Below are 18,737 nucleotides of genomic sequence, written 5' to 3' on the forward strand. Positions count from 1 at the left end.
TCTTGCCCTCTACTCCCTCCCTTTTCATTCCTCAGTGAGATGAGATAGTGATTCTTCTTTGGGGATTCTAACGATCTGCTCTGTAATAAGTGAAACAGGATCACAAAGCTCACTCTTTGGCTATTTCTGCAATTCTGGCTGTTTCTTGCAATTACTTTCCTGAGAAGAGAGCAGATTGATCTACACGCCCCATCCCCGAACCATTTCTGTAATGAAAAACTCAGGATTCTAGTGGAAAATGGATTTTTTGGCATAATTCTACTTTACAAACTATTTTTAAAGTGGTTTTGAGTTCTATTACAAACAAAAAGCCTGTGCTATGGCAGAAATTAATATTTTTATTTCATGCATGTCTAGTGGTGATAATTACATTTCATACGTGAATAATATAGCAGGACTTGTTATAGTAGGCTAATTTGTATCAATTTAAGAAAAGATAATGACTTTCTAGGCTTCCTTATCAGCTCGAATATCCTTGAAATAAGACAATTTCAAATTTAATTTCCTGCATAACAAGCATCAGAGCTATTGAAATTACAGGTTCTAGATCCCATGTCACATTTCACAGCACCTCTGAGAGAAATTTTCAGTGGGGTTTGCAGTGTAAATACTTTTGTAGATCGACTCATGTGTGGGAGTTTTTCAGTCTCGTCTAATCATTAACTGATAAGTGTTGGGTTGAAATTCTGGATTTATACTGGTGTACTCCAGAAAATGGAGCTGACCAAACTTAGCCATATTCTACTTCTTGCACGCAGCTTTGCTGGAAGAGTGTGCATAGCTTTTTATTGTCCCAAAGAGAAGTACTATTTCCTAGTGTGAAAAGCAGTGTGAGGAGTTCATGTTCCAGCCTGTTACAGTTGTATATCAGCACATGTAGCTAGGATTTATCCTTATCATGCACAGTGTTCTTAGAAGGAAACTGGTTCTGAACAGTGTGTGCTCTTTCTTCTAGATAGCCTAAGAAAAAAAATCAAAGTAATTGTGTATTTGGCCTTATGTTAGGAACATTAAGCTGGGAAAAAAAAAAAAGAAAAAAAAAAAAAGTAGAAATGTTTGACCCTTTCTAGAATACTTGGGTAAAGAGTGTTCCTCTTAGAAAGAGAGATGGTTGAGATGTAACAGAGAAACATCAAACCAACAGTGTCATAGAGAAACTGCATAGAGAATGGTCATTAATGATTTCTCTGAATACAGAGAATGAGAGGTACTCTGTGAAATTATTAGGCAACACTATCAAAACAAAAGAAAATACTATTTTAGGATGGACTGTTGTACAGTTCATTGCCAAGGGATATTTTGGGTACAAGGAAGTATGAATGGGATCAGTAAGTAACTTGGCAAATTACTAAAAGAAAAGTCTGTTAAGGGCTACTAGCACAACAATGAGGCTATAACCTGCCACCTGTGATACACTGCCACGAGTTTGGGAGCTACCACCGCATACCTGTTTTGTTCTTATTGTGGATATGGCAGCAGTCCACTGGGAGACACACATTGCAGTTAGCTGGACAGCTGACCTAACCTCTGGTACATCTGTCGTCATGCTGGGAGGCACCGGGCTGCAAACAGTTTTCGGTGCATCGAGAGGCTCACCCTTTTTCATATTGTAACTATGATTTCTGATTTTCTGCAGTTGCTTTTGCCCTTATTGAACCAAGTTTATTGTTGTCAAGTGTTGTTAGCCTTCTGCCTTGATTTGTCTGCTTACTTCCTTGTTCAGGGCCTCATTTTCAGTGCGTGCTGACATGCCAGTAGCAGTTTGTTAATGTTTAGTTGGTCAGATATATCTTTAATTAAAATCTGGTGTTGAAGAAGCACTGAATTTGTCAAGGACTTTTCTAAGATATTTCTAACACCTCTAAAACCCGCTTGTGATCATTTTTCTATTATTGCTTTTGATCCATTCCCTGGTAGCAATTTTCACACAAAGATTTAGTCATCGTGGATTTCCATGCTAGCAACAGCTTCAATTTCAACTTTCAATTTGTTGTTTCTCATCTTTCCTCTTCTACTTTTCTTCTTTGCACTTTGCCTAATAATCTGCTGAGATCAGTATTCAGGGATTTTTTTTTTTTTTTTTTTTTTTTGGTCCTTTAAAGTTTGCCACGATTCTGTTGCTTGTTACTCCTCTACTTCTACTCCAAATACATGGATATCCATCCATATTTGCTACATTTTGGTAGATCTCTTTCTGGGCACTGTTTTTCTTCACCTCTGATCTGTGCGTTGGCTTCCTTCATCAGTGATATGTTGCATATGTTGCATGCTACTCTTTGGTTTTCAGATTTACATTGTGCTATTGGTTTCTGATCTGCTTATAGTCATCATTCTCAGTTTTGTTTTCACTGTGGCAATGTAAAGCCTGTGATTTCTGGCTGACCTATACAGTTTGGTATGCAGATGCCTCTGGATCAATTGTTTATTAATTGCCTAAGTAGATTAATATTGGCAGGGAACTGCTACCCACATTTTTCAATCCTTCCTTGATTGTAGAACCATAGAATCACAGAATCACAGAATGGTTTGGGTTGGAAGGGACCTTTAAAGATCATCCAGTGTAACCCCACTGATGTGGGCAGGGACATCTTGCACTAGATGCAAGGTTCCCCAAAGCCCTGTCCAACTGGACCTAGAACAATTCCAATGGTGGGGCATCTACGACTTCTCTGGGCGACTTGTTGCAGTGTCTCGCCACCTTCATTGTAAAAAATTTCTTCCTTATGTCTAATCTAAATCTATCCTCTTTCAACTTAAAACTGTTGCTCCTTGTCCTATCGCTACAGGCCTTGGTAAAAAGTCTCTCTCTGTCTTTTTTATAAGCCCCCTTTAAGTATTGCAAGGATGCAATAAGGTCTCCCCAGAACCTTCTCTTCTCCAGGCCGAACAACTCCAACCATCTCAGCCTGTCTTCACAGGAGAGGTGCTCCAGTCCTCTGATCATTTTTGTGGACTTTCTCTGGACCCACTCCAGGGTCCATGTATGTCTTGTACTGGGGACCCCAGAACTGGTTGCAGTACTCCAGGTGGGGTCTCATCAGAGAGAAGTAGAGGGGGAGAATCACCTGCCTCAACTTGCTGGCCACACTTTTTTTATGCAGCCCAGGGTATAACCTACATATTTGTGTAGACTAGTTTAAAAAAAAAAAAAAAAAAAGCAAGCACCCAAACACAAAAGAGTTTCTGAGTTACTGATATTTAACTCTCAGGTCTTGTTAGAATGTGTCCTGGCAGGGTGTGATGTGCAGAGATGGTTATAGGGTGTCTGGGATCTGTGCCAGAGGATGCTGATGTCAGGCCAAATCATGTGGATTATTTCATGTCTGTACTGTAGAAGTATCAATGCCTTTTGGTATGACAGCTCTAATACCTACACTTGTATGACCTAGGCTCCTCCACCATGTCCTTTCCTCATGACCAGGATCAAGGACTACCTTGGAGGTCTGTAGCAGGCCAGGAACAAAGGCTGACATATCTCATGTCCATCTCATATCCATACTTCATGCAGAACTTGTGTAGACTCTAGTTTGGACAATTCATGCTCAGGTTTCTTCACCAGTCCACAGTATGTAGAAAATGTGTACATAAAGTGGAAAATGAGGGAAATGGGACAATTGTGGGAAAGAGTAAAAACCAACCATAACTTTATGGTTGGTGGTGAACTTTGTGTTGATAGTGAAGGCTATTCGGTACCTACCGTATGAAGCGAAATACAGAGAACTTACATCTTGAAAATGTGTGTGGTGTAATGCAGTATATTTGAAAGGCAAAAAGTACTGTGATTTTTTAAAAAAGTCATTTCTAAACATCAGTATTGCCATTTTTGACAAGTGTGTTTCGGAGAAAACTGTGAAAACAAGGAAATCACGTGACAAGCCAGGAAAATATACTGTCCATTGTGCAAACCTTCCGGGATAATTTCATGGTTTCAGTCAAGTTCTTTGGGAAAGAAATTTCCTTTTTGTCCAGTGCTATTACAATACTTACTATTATGAAGATATAATCCACTCTGTGGCAATAGAAATAATTTATTCTTTATGTTACTATTTTATTGGTATGCAGTGGAAGACTTGTCATGATGTCATCAAGTCACAACACATGCACACAGGGGACCAAGAATTTCTAAGCCTTTTCCAGTCAAAATTATATTCTTAATTTCACATCTGTTATTTCCTTGCAGTTTTTTTTTTTTGGGGGGGGGTGGGGAGAGGGGAGTGGGACACAAAGGGGGCAAGAGTGGGTGTGTTTTACCTTTGTTCCCTATTTACATGCAGGAACCTCAAAGGAAATCTCACAAGGTAAAAATAATCTCTCTATACATCAGTGACCTGTCAAGTATTGCCCAAATTTTCAATATGGAAAAGGTGAAGTAATGAAAGATTTTCACCACCTTTGACAAAGAGACTATGTTGAGTTGTTTGAATTTGAGGGGAGTCATGTAAAGTAGGAATTTTGCTTTTCTGAAAATTAAGAGTAGTGTCTTAAATTTGCTGTTGATATTATTATATTACTTATTAGGAATTGATGAACAGGAAAATGAGACTTGGGTAACTTTGCAAAACATCAGTGAGTTTTTTCTCATTTCTTTACTGGATCTAGAAGCCATCTTTGAAAAAGTTACAATATCACAGGAAAGCCGTACTTCACTGAAGCTTTAATTAAGTCACCTTCCATAGTTCTACGTTTAACATCAAACATGGGAGGGGTTATATAATTTTTTGTAATCTTTCTATGTTTATTGAGTATAGCAGAATTCAGAAACAATTTAGAAATTTTACTCCCACTGAGGTATATAGTAAAACTCTCATTATCTTTAATGAAAACAGGATTTCATGGCAAGTCGTATGTTCCATGATATGATATCCTTATGTTATTGTTTTCTTACTTGGGGAAGTTAAGGCCATATGTGTGGATGTAGAGGCAGCAATTCTGTATAACTTACCATCTCGATCAGGCAAAATACTTTGGATAATGAAAACTCCACACCTTTAGTCAAAAGATGTAATAGCAATCCCCTTGCTCGCTGGCATTTGCTGCTAAACAAATAATTGAATCAGTTGCTGGCACAAATGTTTTCATAAGCATTGAAAAGAAAACAATTCATGCCTTTCCTCAGGACAGTCCTTAGCTCAGCATGGAAGAATTGCCTTAACAGTAAGCCTTGCATAGATCAGACACAAGTCTGTCCATGAAGGCCCTATTCAGGCTCTGTGGACAGTCATATGGAGATGTCTTTATGCAGCCCTTGACATCTTGACATGCTCCAAGGTACAAGAGGAAGGGAAAAAAGTACTCAGGTCATAACAAGCCATCCTGGTCAATGTGGGACACATCTTTTAGGACCAAAAATCCCAGGAATTTGACATAGTAACTCAGCTAGAATCCTGTAATTTTATTTATTTGTTTGTTTGTTTATCTTCAAAATCTGGGGAAACTGTGGTTTAGAGAAAGAAAGCATCTATGTAGTGTATAAGTGACTATGTGTGCAAGCTGCTGAACCTGCATACACCTGTCATGGAAGATCACCCCAGCAGCAAAAAGACACGTATGGTAAAGGAGTGGTGACGAGATTCCATCTGAAAGTAGTTCAGGGTACCGTAATACGATTAGAGTCAGTAAAGACTGATCATGCAAGAACATCATCAGCCTTGCCATTGCTTTGCTAGTCCCATACTACAACTCATCCACTTTCACTTGTATGTATACTTGTCAGTTAGATCCAGCCTTTGGATCCTCAAACTGTCTGCGTAATTAACCACAAGGCTTTCAGAAATTACTGACACTCTAAAAAACCCCCTTGATTTATACAGGAACATTAAAGGAACTTGTACTTCAGATGTGGGAGAAAATTTACAGTATGTTTTGGCGGTGTTATTTTGACTAGATTTGCCCTTGCCCAGTTAAACATGGATGTTTTAATAATGTCTGTGATTATATCCTTATCTGTGAAGTATTTTCATTACTTGGTGTTTTTAAGTAATTTTTAAAAAGTCATCATCCATTCTCTTTAGGGAAAGAAAACTTTTACATCTTTAATATTACAAAAAGTAGAATTGCTAAAGGATGTATATGTATTTTTGGGTCCCTGTAGCCAACTGAACAGAAATTAAATTAATTTTTAGAATGAAAAATATCTTCCAATTTAAAGGAGGTTTTGTCCATTTTTCTGTGTTTTTCATGGGTTTGGGTGTGGGGGGTTTTTAACGTTTCATGTTTACAATCTCAGTGGCTTTTGAAAATAATCTCATTCTGCCATAATCTTGTGAAATAGAGGAGACTTCTGTAAATCTTTACAGATGAAGTCAAAACTAACCATGAAGTTAAATTGGATTAAAAATAGTTTGTCATTATAATTTCTAGATAGATTTTTCCTAAGTGGGCAGGCTAACCATGTTGTTTTATAAAGCTAGAATGTCAGAAATTTTTAGGCACTGACTATATACTACTTCTGCAATAATTCTTCCAACATTAACATTAGAGTGAAAACAGGATCTTTTCTCTTGAGTGAAGTTTTGTGGCCTTAATGCAGCAAAGTACTGACTCCCAGAATATGTAAACAGTTATTAATATTATGCTTGTCAGCAGTCCCACCAACATCAATGAAGAGTCTGAAAGAGGACAGAAATGTGATTCTTCCCTGTGCTTTAGAGAAACACTTGGAAAAACATCATAAATCAGCATGAGGGTTCACAAGCTTATAGTGAATTGTGATCAAGTGCTTTACTGAACTAGAAGTAGTGTTTTTCAGTATCTTGTAAAACCAAGCACTGTAAAACATCAAATATTTGACACAAGGTTTTTCATATTTGATGTGTATATCCTTACGATCATTGGTAAGAATTCATTTGGACACCTGTGTGCAAGGATTTTATTTCAGCTTTTGAAGTCTTGAGAAATTAATGCATTTTTGATAGACACAAAATGAAAGGTCTGATGGGCATGAAGATGGGCAGTGGAATCTCAAGCTTTTCTACGTGCATCGTTAAAATGTTGTGGTGGCCTAATGTTGATAATCTTTCCAGCAGCTGATGGGCTGTCCCTGCTTGTGCTTCCTTTTGGGGTAGAAGGGCTCCACGCTATGCGTAGTAGCCCTGACTGCCTAGTCATTCCCCTCATGAGGGGAGAAGCTGGAACACGCTGTGGCACCTCTTCTACCAGGGCACCCAGGTTTTTTTCCTGAAGAGAAACCATGGTACGGAAGGTACAAAGGAAAAGTTCAGCGCCATGTAGTCATGATGCAACTACTGGATGCCTAGATGAGAGATTTGGGAAACGGTGTCAGGTCCCACAGTGCCTACTCCTTTGATAGCAGCTGAGGAAGCAGAGAAACAAAACTAGGGAGGAATAAAATACCATGTTTGGACTCACTTATTAAAGAATAATAAGTCTTATCCGACATAAACTAATAACTCAAGAAGTCAAAATTAAATCTAAATATCTCAGATTTTTTTTTAAATCACAATTTTTCTGAAAAAATGGTATTTGCTTAGTAAATAGTTTCCGTTTTTTCTGTACTTTTTGAGATATCGTTATAGGAATATGTTCATGTGTTCTTGAAAAAAATAGTCCTACAGTGAAGACTTATTGTGACATTATTGTTGGATGAAGATATCTTGATAAAAAGGAGTTTTGAAGCAAGAAATTTTGCTACAGCTTTCACACAATTCATGGTTCTATGGGTTGTCTTTTATCTGTAATGACAAAGGTTCCATCATCTGATAAGAAATTGGTTACTTTTCTCAATGCAAAGTTATGAGGCATTTTCCTTTATACACAGCATTAAAACATAGGAGTAGTTTACTTCACAGATATGCAGTGAAATGTATATGACTTTCAATCCTGCATTTGCTTTCAGTAAGTTATGACAAAAGTTTTTGATGACAAAGTGTTGTACCAGTTATTTGTACTATTATCCACTTGTGTGATTGTTCTTTCTTCTTCGAACCAAATCACGTGGTTCCTTGCCAGAAATAATCGTGGAAAACCTAATCAAAATTAGCATGCTCTAAGTGGTAATAAAATCACTAAGTAACACAGCTGACACTTCCTGTGACAAACCTGAGATATTGTTTGGCTATATTACTAGATAAATACATTATAACTCATATCACTATTTCCTAGACATTCAGAAATTCTCAGAATTTTGAATACCTCACAGTTTTTGGAATTAATTCTGTTCTAGCTTAAACAATGCTCATATGGAAAGTAAGAATTTGTCGTGGTTTAGGCCCAGCCGGTAGCTGGGTGCCACGCGGCCGCTCACTCACCCCTCCCCCAGCGGGATGGGAGAGGAGAAGTATAACAAAAGGCTTGGGTCGAGATAAGGACAGGGAGGGAGATCACTCGCTAATTACCGTCACGAGCAAAACAGACTGAATGTAGAGAGGAGATTCATCTAATTTATTACTAGGCAAAACAGAGTAGAGCAATGAGAAAATACAATCAAGTCTTAAAACACCTCCCCCCACCCCTCCCATCTTCTCGGGCTCAACTTCGCTCCCGGCTTCAACCTCCTCCCCCCTCAGCGGCACAAGGGGGCAGGGAATGGGGGTTGCGGTCAGTTCAGCACACATTGTCTCTGCCACTTCTTTGTCCTCAGGGGGAGGACTCCTCTCAACGTTCCCCTGCTCCAACATGAAGTCTCTCCCACGGGCTACAGTCCTTCAGGAACTGCTCCAGCGTGGGGTCTCTCCCACAGGGTGCAGACCTTCAGGAGCAGACTGCTCCAGCGTGGGGTCTCTCCCACAGGGTGCAGACCTTCAGGAGCAGACTGCTCCAGCGTGGGGTCCCCCACGGGGTCACAAGTCCTGCCAGCAAACCTGCCCTGGTGTGGGCTCCCCTCTTCACGGGTCTACCGGTCCGGCCCGGACTTGCTCCAGCATGGGCTTCCCACGGGCCACAGCCTCCTTCAGGTGCCTCCACCTGCTCCAGCGTGGGGTCCTCCACGGGCTGCAGGTGGAATCTCTACACCCCCTCATCCTTCCTCCATGGGCTGCAGGGGACAGCCTGCCTCACCATGGTCTTCACCACGGGCTGCAGGGGGATCTTTGCTCTGGTGTCTGGAGCTCCTCCTCCCCCTCCTTCCTCACTGACCTTGGTGTCTGCAGAGTTTCTTACATCTTCTCACTCCTCTCTCCGGCTGCAAAAGTTTTCCTTAACTCTTTTGTTTTCGTTCTTAAATATGTTATCACAGAGGCGCTGATTGGCTTGGCCTTGGCCAGCGGCACATCCATCTTGGAGCCGGCTGGCATTGGCTCTATCACGCACAGGGGAAGCTTCTAGCAGCTTCTCACAGAAGCCACCCCTGTAGCCCCTCCCGCTACCAAAACCTTGCCACACAAAACCCAACACAGAATTTATTTTGCTAACCTTCAGTGGGAATTGGCTAGTGACAGATATGAGCATTACTGTAAAAATGGAACATTTGTACAGAACAGTATTACCCATTGTAATTCCTCTATTAACACTTGTCATAATGTTCCTTCAGCCTTCAAAACCCCGTTTTGTTCAAAATCTTAAGGGATCAATCCTTTTCTGTATACAGAGTGTCATTCTAATACATTTTGCTTTTCATGGAGGCTTCCCCCCCCCCCATTTTTATGTAGCATACCTTTTGCTACCTTTATGGATTTCATTCAGACTGGATCTCTAGAGTTCTGAAAACTGGAGAAATTGGGAACTATTTATCCTCATTCAAATAATAAATGAGATGTGAAATGAGCTTCATGGTAGATGAGTTCCCTGGAGGTTGTTTAATAATAGCTTATGAAGTTTGCAGAATTTCAGCTGGCAAATTAATTTAAGTGGTCAATGTTTAACCACAGCTGCAGAGAGACTAAGTTTTGTACTGCAGCACTAACTCATAAATTGGTCCTATTTTCAGTTTTAAGGCTATCAGAACATTTATCTACACCTCTGATGATACATTTTCTGTGTTACCAAGTGAGTTTATGTTATATGCCAAAGTGACAGACTCCCCAAGTGAGTACATAAATAAATATATAAATAAATAAATAAGGTGGGAAGATTTTAAGAAATACAAGCATAACCACCATCAGAACAATAAAGAGGTATTCTGGATGGAATTACTGCTGCAGAACTGTGTCCTGACACTTCTATGTTTGGATATTTTTACACCCTTAATAAAAGTATTCCTTCTTAAGGTGCAGGAGGGCAACCTCCTCCAGGGAAAGGTTGGGGGAAGATGATACATAAGGATGGCCTCAGACCGTGTGAATGTCATGGCTGGGGAGATGGGCACAGGGAGCTATGGGGAGAGAAGTCCCTAGACCTACTGGGTAACATCCATCCGAGCACAGCACAATCCCACAGAAAAATAGTATAGTTTTGAGGGGGCTTGGGTTTGTCTTAGTAATACCTGTGTAAATTGAGTTAACAAACCCTCTGCCTCTTTGTCTGAATCTTAGCTTGTTTATGAGTAATTATGAGTAGTTAATCATTCATGCTTTGAAAACAAAGTCAAAATTTTGTTTAAACAGTTTGTGTGTCTGCCAGTCAAAATTACACTGGAAGGAATTTTGTCATTCTGGAATAATATATTTCCTTGCATGGCATTTCCAAACAATAGATGTCTTGATTTGTCCTATTTCTAAGCATTTTTATGGTATTGGTACTGATACTGTAGTATTGCTCCCATTTTAACATAAAGAGGAAAAAAAAGACTGGGGTAATATTGTAAAGAATATTTGTGGATATTCTGAGGGAAAAATAAGAATCCCACACTGACATGAGAGCAGTAGCAGCAATGCTCTCATTTACTGTTGTCAATCACATTAGATACATTTTATGCTAAAATAACTCATCTTCAGCATGTCCATAGTGAGGGATATATATCCCTGAGAAGCTTGTTTAATACACAGTGCTGATTTCTGAAACTGGAAATCCATTACAGGACTTCATTTACTATAAGACAAAATAAATACTGAAATGTAAAATGCATATATTTTTGAAATGACAATGATATTTGATCAAACGAATTGAGATACTTATCTACAAAAAAATGCCTTGCATCTTTGAATTTGGAGCAGTGCCTCATTACTTGTTGAAAATAAGCTTTCTCTGCGAATAAAATTACAAATAAGTAAATTACAATAAAAATACTACAACTAACAGTACTGTGAAACAGTATTGCAGTATTTTTTCCACTATTTATACTTCCTTCCTTTGTGGGAATTTTCTGTTGAACTGAGGAACAAACAATGAAAAAAATATATTTGAAATTTTATGCAGCATTGCAGAATAACCCAGAAGCTTGAATGTGTGTGTGTGTTTAAGATGTGACAAAAGTATTTTAAAAAAAATTGCAAAGAAATAACCTTAACATTTAAACTCTATTGGATCAGCAAAAACATTTATTTATCTTTTTTAAAAATATATGGTTTAATGAGGCACTTTTTTAATAAATAAGAATTTATAAATTAGTTAAATTAAGAAAACTCTTACTAAATCTTTCCCTAATCACCTGCTTGGAGCAACAGTCGGAAGAAAAGAGGCTTATTCAGTCATCCAGAGAGTATTTCACAAATGCTAACCTCTCCCATTCTTTGGCAGTAGACAATATCAAGAAAATAAGCGTATACAGCACTGGCAACTCCAATGAAATAGTAGAATATATTTTTAAAAAGGTTCCATAGCACATCTCTAACCTGCTTGATTGTTTTCATCACAGTGGGATTTGTATAAGGGTATATAATCTATTCACATGAATGTTGTTATAATTAATCATGATTAATGTTATTACAATAAGTACCAAAGGAGCTAATCATAATATGCCACTTATGATAATGTCTTGCCATCATTTTATATCACAATGATGTTTCAATGGATTTACACGATTGTGAAGCCATCCATTCTGTTATGGTTCACTGTGATTAATGTGACCCCCAGTGAAAGCTGATAATAATTAGTCTCTTTCGTAAGGTATCACTAAATAGAATATATCCTCTAGAAAAAAATTTAATCTCATTTTAAGTGTGAAACATGGTAAATGACTCCTCTATCAATCGATATGAAATATTTAATGAGAAGTGGAAGTCTACTATATAGTGAAAAATGTTTTTGTAATTCTTGTTTCCCTAGATCTTGGTGAAAGGTACTGTAGGAGATGGTTTCACTGGAGACATTGGACTTGATGACATGTCTTTTCTAGGCTGTACTCTTTACAATGGTAAGAACAGAGTTCAAGTGTACACCTCCTAGCTGTGAGCTGATTCTTTGCTGTCATTTGTAAAGATTGCTAATGGAAAACAAAAACCAGATCAAACTGTGACTCGTGCCTGACAAAGAAATCCAGACTTGATTCCCTGCTTCTCAGACCCTCATAATCCAGGCATCAGCACGAAATAGTTTCTGCTGTGCACATAAGGTCCAAAAGAGACTCTCAGTAAGAAGTGTGCAGCTTCCAAACTCTTTGAGATCTTGATTCCTAGAAGGAAAAAGAAACTTAACAGTGTGTAAACAAACTGACCTTTCATTCAGCACACCCAGTTTGATACAAGTTTCCACCTCCCCCCAATAGTTCTTAATGTATTTACTGTGCCAATCGCTCTCACGTTACAGCACACAAACAGTTCAGATGAAAGAGCAGTCTGTCCACAGAAGTCGTTGCTATCTAGGGTAGTACAATGTCCACTGATGTATAAAATATTGTATCCCAAAATACACGTACTTCAAGACACCAGATTCTAGACCCGTCACTCCATCACAGAAGGGATTTCAGGAGGACTAGTGTTAGCTGCAGCAAGCATTGCAGTGTTATGTATGGTGTGACAGTTGATGTACAGTCATAATAGGGCTGTAGAACAGCAAACAATTTAGAATGGTGTCTGGATAATAGTATCCTAGCACTAACTCTAAAACACCCTAGTGCAAATGCATTTTATCCTGCTACTCCAAAAATTTCCAAAAAGGTTCTTTCCCCTAAGTCTTTTGTTTGAGTCTTAGGATATTATGGGAGTATCATTCATTTGACTGGAGTATTATTCATTTGATCTCATAGATGTGCTTTCTACCTTATGAAAGAGAAATGGCTCCTGCTCGTGGGAAATTTATTATCAGTCTTAGTGCTCCAGGCCTCAGTAGAAAAAAAAAAAAAAATTCCTTGCTATCCCAGACACATTTTATATAAAAAGTCTTTACATGTACTTTTTAATTAACTCAGGTGTATTGCTCAGGTGCATTGTGCACTACAGCTAATAATTTCATTAACTATTCAATTTTAAGAAGGAGTTATATAAGGAAAATTCCTTTTATGGACAATAATAGCAAAGGTTTACAAGAAACGAGAGTAAGCCTGAAGAAAGGTGCATAGTAAAGAACAGGAGGAAAACCAGACAATTGATTTGAAAGAAGTGGTAATGAGTTTGAATGAAGCATAAAGGAAATGGTGGAACAAGATGATGACCTCAGAATAATTTTTCTAATGAGAAAAAAAATATTTTTTCAGTGATGAAATTACAAGGTAAGAAGGTTACATAGTAATTTCCACAGTCACTTGCAGTAATCGACGTGTTAAAAAAAAAAGCAATTATCATCAGAATAATCTGTTAGCCCTGGTTCACAGGGCAATTAAGTTTCTGTGATTGTTCTGTCAGTCTCTGTGGCATTAGTTTACTGAAATAACTCACTGACTTAATCTGAATTTGAAAGACAGGTAAGAGGTGCAAATAAATTCCTGCAAGTACTAGGGATTGTATGAATGGTGGTTGGCTAGCATGACCAGCCTAGTGCTTTCCACTGAGGAAATGTTAAATTCAATTCCTGCTGGGCAGCATTTAAGTCATTCAACGGTAAAGCTGTACTCTTGACAAAGGGTGGGAGTGGCAAGGGGAGAAATCATTACAAAACTAGAATACATTGGTCCCATTGCTCAACATTTTGTTGGTTTGTTTTTCAAAGGAAACTTACCAACAATCACTACAACTACTTCAGGAACTTTGGTTCCTGTCACGCTCCCCATGAACAACTGCACAGAGAAAGAGTTTGTCTGTAGAGCCTCTGGCCATTGCATCCAGATGATCCAGAAGTGTGATTTTAGACCTGACTGCTCTGATAAGTCTGATGAATCAGCTTGTGGTGAGTGTACTGAATCTTGTACTTTGCTATCGTATTTGCAGCTATTAAACACGTTGCTTTAACTACTCTGTATTTACCTTTGCAATTTGATATTAGCACCTAGATGCTATTTTTGATGCGATTTTCCCTAGAAAGATAATATTTTGCTCTTAAAGTGGGAATCTGAGATGTTATGCACTTTCTGCCTTTTAATGGGCTGATTCAGACTTGACATTCCAACTCAACTTACTAGTAAAATGAGGGAGGAATCCTCAGTTCCCCAATGACTGGTAGCTATACATGACAATTTTTTTAAGTGAGTATAGTTTCTCAAATTAAATGACCTATGTCATATTTATTTTTTTCAAATGTTCACTAGTCCAAAATGAAGAAAAAATAACTTTACAGTCTCATGTTTGGGGTGCACATCTGGGAGACTTGGGTCCACTTCTTACCTACTTCAATGAATATGGGTTTGGGGCTTTTTTTATTACAAAGTATTTTTATCAGCAGCAATGACTGTGAAATTCAGCCTACTCCACACAGAAGTGAGACCCAGCTTGTAAATTCCTAAATCTCTGTTGATCAGATGGGAACACTGGAACTGGGACAATGGATAGGGTCACTACATGTTGTCCTAGAGATCTAAAAGACATTTGTTGATTGCTTCTAAGTTGCGGCGGTTCACACTATAGCATTTTAGAAGAAACTCTCAATGACTTTGTTTTGCCTTAAAGCACAGTACTTGAAAATGCTGCTGCAGGAAGCTGATTAATGAGAGGGACAGACATCTAGAGACGGTGAACTCATCAGCCTTTGCAAGCTAAACTATTCTCACTGAAGAACAAAACTCTGCCTCCATTGTACATGGTGTAGGGAACTCAATCACCTTTCTCAGGGCTGAAAGCTCAGTGAGGAAGAGTAACATTAGACTCTTCTCTATTTTTTATGTGGGAATAACTCTGGAAGAAATGAATCTGATTGATATATTAATATCACTGGGTAATTTCCTATAGTGTGAAAAAACACCAGTCATTGAAATTCTGCACTGAAAAACAAATGCAGAGCCCGTTGGATAAAACTCTTTTTTCCCCTCAGAAATTTACATTGTTTTACAAAACATCCTTCCTTTCTGAGAGAGATAAATACTGTGGAGAATAGAGTTTTACATATTTGCTCTGTCTGAAGTCTCCCATCACTACAGCAGTGATGGCAATTTATCACTCGAATGACAGTGCTGTAGTAGAAGTTATGTCCTGACTGAGGGCAGAAATACATTCTCAGCAAGTTGTTGTCTTTCTCAGAGGCATTTGAAACATAATGTTTATAAAACGTGTTAAAAAGGGGGAATAAGCACTTAACACTATGCCCCTCATCATTTTCAGGAAACGTCACAAATCTTTGTATGGGTAACTCATGAGATCACATTGGCTGCAGTTTGCTTCCTTACTGGAGGTACATAAGCTATCAATCAAAACGCACGCCCTCCTTAGCCTACCATTTTTAGCCTCCAAGGAAGCAAGCATCAGGCATGTTCTCCTAACACACTCCAATTTCTTGATATAGAAGTTACCTCAGCTATGCTAGCATTTGAGCTTCGTGGGTTAAAATAAATTCTTGTTTTCCTGCACAATTCTCACAGCCGTCACTTAGACCTGAGTATAATAATCGGTGTCAAAGTTTCCGGACAGTGACAAGACTCACCTTGGATCACCTAGATAATGTTTCTGCAAAATATTCAGGAGATATAATAGAGAATAAATATTCATAGCAGAAATGGAAAATAACGGGGTTTCTTTCCCCTAAATATTCTTACGGGGGGATGCACTGGGAGGGAGGGAGGGATGGTAGTGAGATCACTTTTCTTGTCCAGGAATCAAAAACTGAGGCACAGGAAGCTGCATATTTATTTAGTAAGACAACAGTTCAGTATTTGACACCACTACCAAATAGCTTCATTATTATGTGGCTTTCAGGTATGGTGGGGACTACTTGAAATACTGATTTATTTTTTTAAGTTTTGGTCATGGATTTTGTACACAATGCGCAATGAGTTGCTAATGTCATCAGTCTACAGGACTGAAGAAAGAACCATGCAGCAGCTGGCAGATTTGTAGCTCATGAATTTTACAAGCATTAAAGTGTATATCACACGACGGATTATTAGGCCTAAAAGCTGATCAGAACGCATATGAAGGTAGATACTGAGGTGCAAAAGAATTGCTATATTCCCCAAATTAGAATCTGCCTAATAGAAAAGAACACAGAAAATGTAACTGATGTTTTATCTATAGAGGAAAAACTATGCTTGTTAGTACTGTGTAAGTATTCATGGATTGTATAAATGGAATCCTTTTATAGCCATGTTGTTTACTTTACCATAACATCAATTATTGATTTCCAATTTTGATATAAACATGAAGTATTCACTGTTCATCTCTAAAGTTAAGGAAGTCTGCAACTTTGAAGATAAAAACCAGTGTGGATGGTATCAACCAGCTTTGGAACAGATGTCAGGAAATTATTCCATCCATACCACAAACGTATTCAAGTGGGAACTCGGAAGAGGGGCAAACCTCTACCCTGGGCAAGAAAAACACTGCCCATTAATTGATCATACTACGTGAGTACTATTTTTCAGGTACTTGAATCTTTCTGGGACTGTGTGAGTTCAGCCCTGTATGGATTGTCAGGGGGGAAAACTGCTCAGTGCACAGTATTGAAGCAGTTTACTGATTTATTAATGGCATATAATTAACTGACAATCAGTGAAGTAGATATGCAGGATCAATAGCATCAATACAACAGATGAATCAAAATGCAAAATATTAATAAACTGGTACAAATTTCTAAATACCCTTCTGTAAGTAATTCCCAAAGGTTTCAGTACCTCCCCATCCAGAAATGTGTGCACTTCCTCTCCCAGAGGACATGTGGGGTACAAGATGTTCCCTCTTATGGGAGAGCAAGTTTGGAGTCATGGCTGTTCCAACTTTCTGTTTACGCATGCCGCTGCCTACAATCTGTTAATACATATGCCATGAGATATCAACCCTCCTTGTAGCACTCCAAACTGTTAGCCCACCAGCTGGATGTGGGCTATTTGCAGCATCCAGTGGGGATGATGCTCTGTCTGGTCTGTGCAAGGGATGTGACACCAGCAAGATGATCTCTGGCATGTCAAAAACATGTTTTGGCTGCTGCTGTTTCCACTCTGCAATGTCTCCCCAATATTACAAATTTCCATCCGACTTTTATACTCCTTCTCAAGTTGACTTCTCCTTTGAAAGCCGTCTTTGCAATTCCCTGGCTACTGTTTAATTGAGTTGATGGTGATCATCATCTTAATCAGTTTTGGGCAAATACCTTCTCAGATGATCTTTATTCACACAGTGTGTGTTCACCTTTCTACCTTACTAGCTATTGTTACCCAGGCAGTTTTGCCCAAGGGTAGGTAGTACAAGTTACCCCAACAATGGGTCTTGTGAATTCTGCTGTCATTTAATAATTAACTAATGCAGTTCAAAATGACTGTAGTTAAATTCAGTTTAGATGATATTTTACCATTTTTCTGATAAATTATATCACTTTATAGTAAAATGAAAAACATTTCTATTCTCTCAGTGAAGATTTCTAAATTAATTTTGGATTCTAAGTAGATTGTTCTTGATAATTACTAACTCCTCCTAAAGACATTCCTTTGATTTGTCCTAAGGAGCAAAAATTAGCTTTTTTCCATGAATATTTGAGTTTACCTAAATGTATTTGGGTATGTATTAAGTACAAACAACTTTCAATGTCAGACAACTTCAATTCATCTAATAAGGAAATTTCTGTACAGCATTATTCTTCTGAACAGAAAAATACTTGCCTCGTTCTAGTGACAGGCATGTTTATTTGCTCTGACAATAGTCCACAGAGTGCAAAAATGGACTTTAAATTAAAACCACTCCAACAGAGCCTTTGCTGTATTGCTGTTAGTTTAAAATGAGATTTATATTGCATTTACTCAGCCTGAGAGTATTTCTATCACTATAAAAGGATCAGCTCGATACATTAGTTTCACTGCGTACTTCATTAAAATCACTGTATATTTTTACAAAAAAAGCCCCTAAAAAATCCTCATTCAACAATAGCAAAAAAGAATCAGAGTGCTACCTAATTGTTTCACGATCTCTTATATACATGTATATATGTAGGAAGTGTATTCCCTTAAAAAGAGCAACTATTTATGATAAATTGGCTGTCAAATCTTTCATTAACTGCTATTTAATTGTTATGTATTAGCTGATACCAGCACCGTATGTGTACCTAGTAAATCCTCTCACAGCATTTCCACTAAAGGTTTGCATTGGCACAGTGATACATGAAACTGTACTACTGTTTTTCAACATATTCTGCTTTCATGCAACTAACAGTATATTGAGAAGGACTGATGAAAAGAGAAAGTAAATGATCCATAGAGATTGCAGTTTTCAGGCAACACTGAAATGTATTGCTGTTGTGATGTTTCACATGAGATGCAATTTGGTCGTACCGTTTCCCCATTCCCTTTGTTTATTGGCCTGTAGAAGAGAACGGGAGCACGATGCTTCCACTGTACAGCAGGAGGTGCAGAGCAGCGCTTTTGTTGAATTAAAACCCCGCAATGTTTTGTTTTATTT

The 18,737-nt window shown here is 38.3% G+C and overlaps 1 protein-coding gene across 1 annotated transcript in view; it reads left to right on the plus strand.

Annotated features, from left to right (window-relative positions):
- The window catches only part of MALRD1 (MAM and LDL receptor class A domain containing 1), a 280,047-nt gene that overhangs the window by 74,511 nt on the left and 186,799 nt on the right, over positions 1-18,737 (plus strand). The window contains exons 18-20 of the mRNA XM_054818588.1: positions 12,100-12,187; positions 13,918-14,094; positions 16,519-16,696. Coding sequence (XP_054674563.1) covers positions 12,100-12,187; positions 13,918-14,094; positions 16,519-16,696 — 443 coding nt within the window. The remainder of the gene's footprint in view (positions 1-12,099; positions 12,188-13,917; positions 14,095-16,518; positions 16,697-18,737) is intronic.

This window comes from Grus americana, chromosome 2 (genome assembly GCF_028858705.1).
Source record: "Grus americana isolate bGruAme1 chromosome 2, bGruAme1.mat, whole genome shotgun sequence".
Taxonomy (NCBI): Eukaryota; Metazoa; Chordata; class Aves; order Gruiformes; family Gruidae; genus Grus; species Grus americana.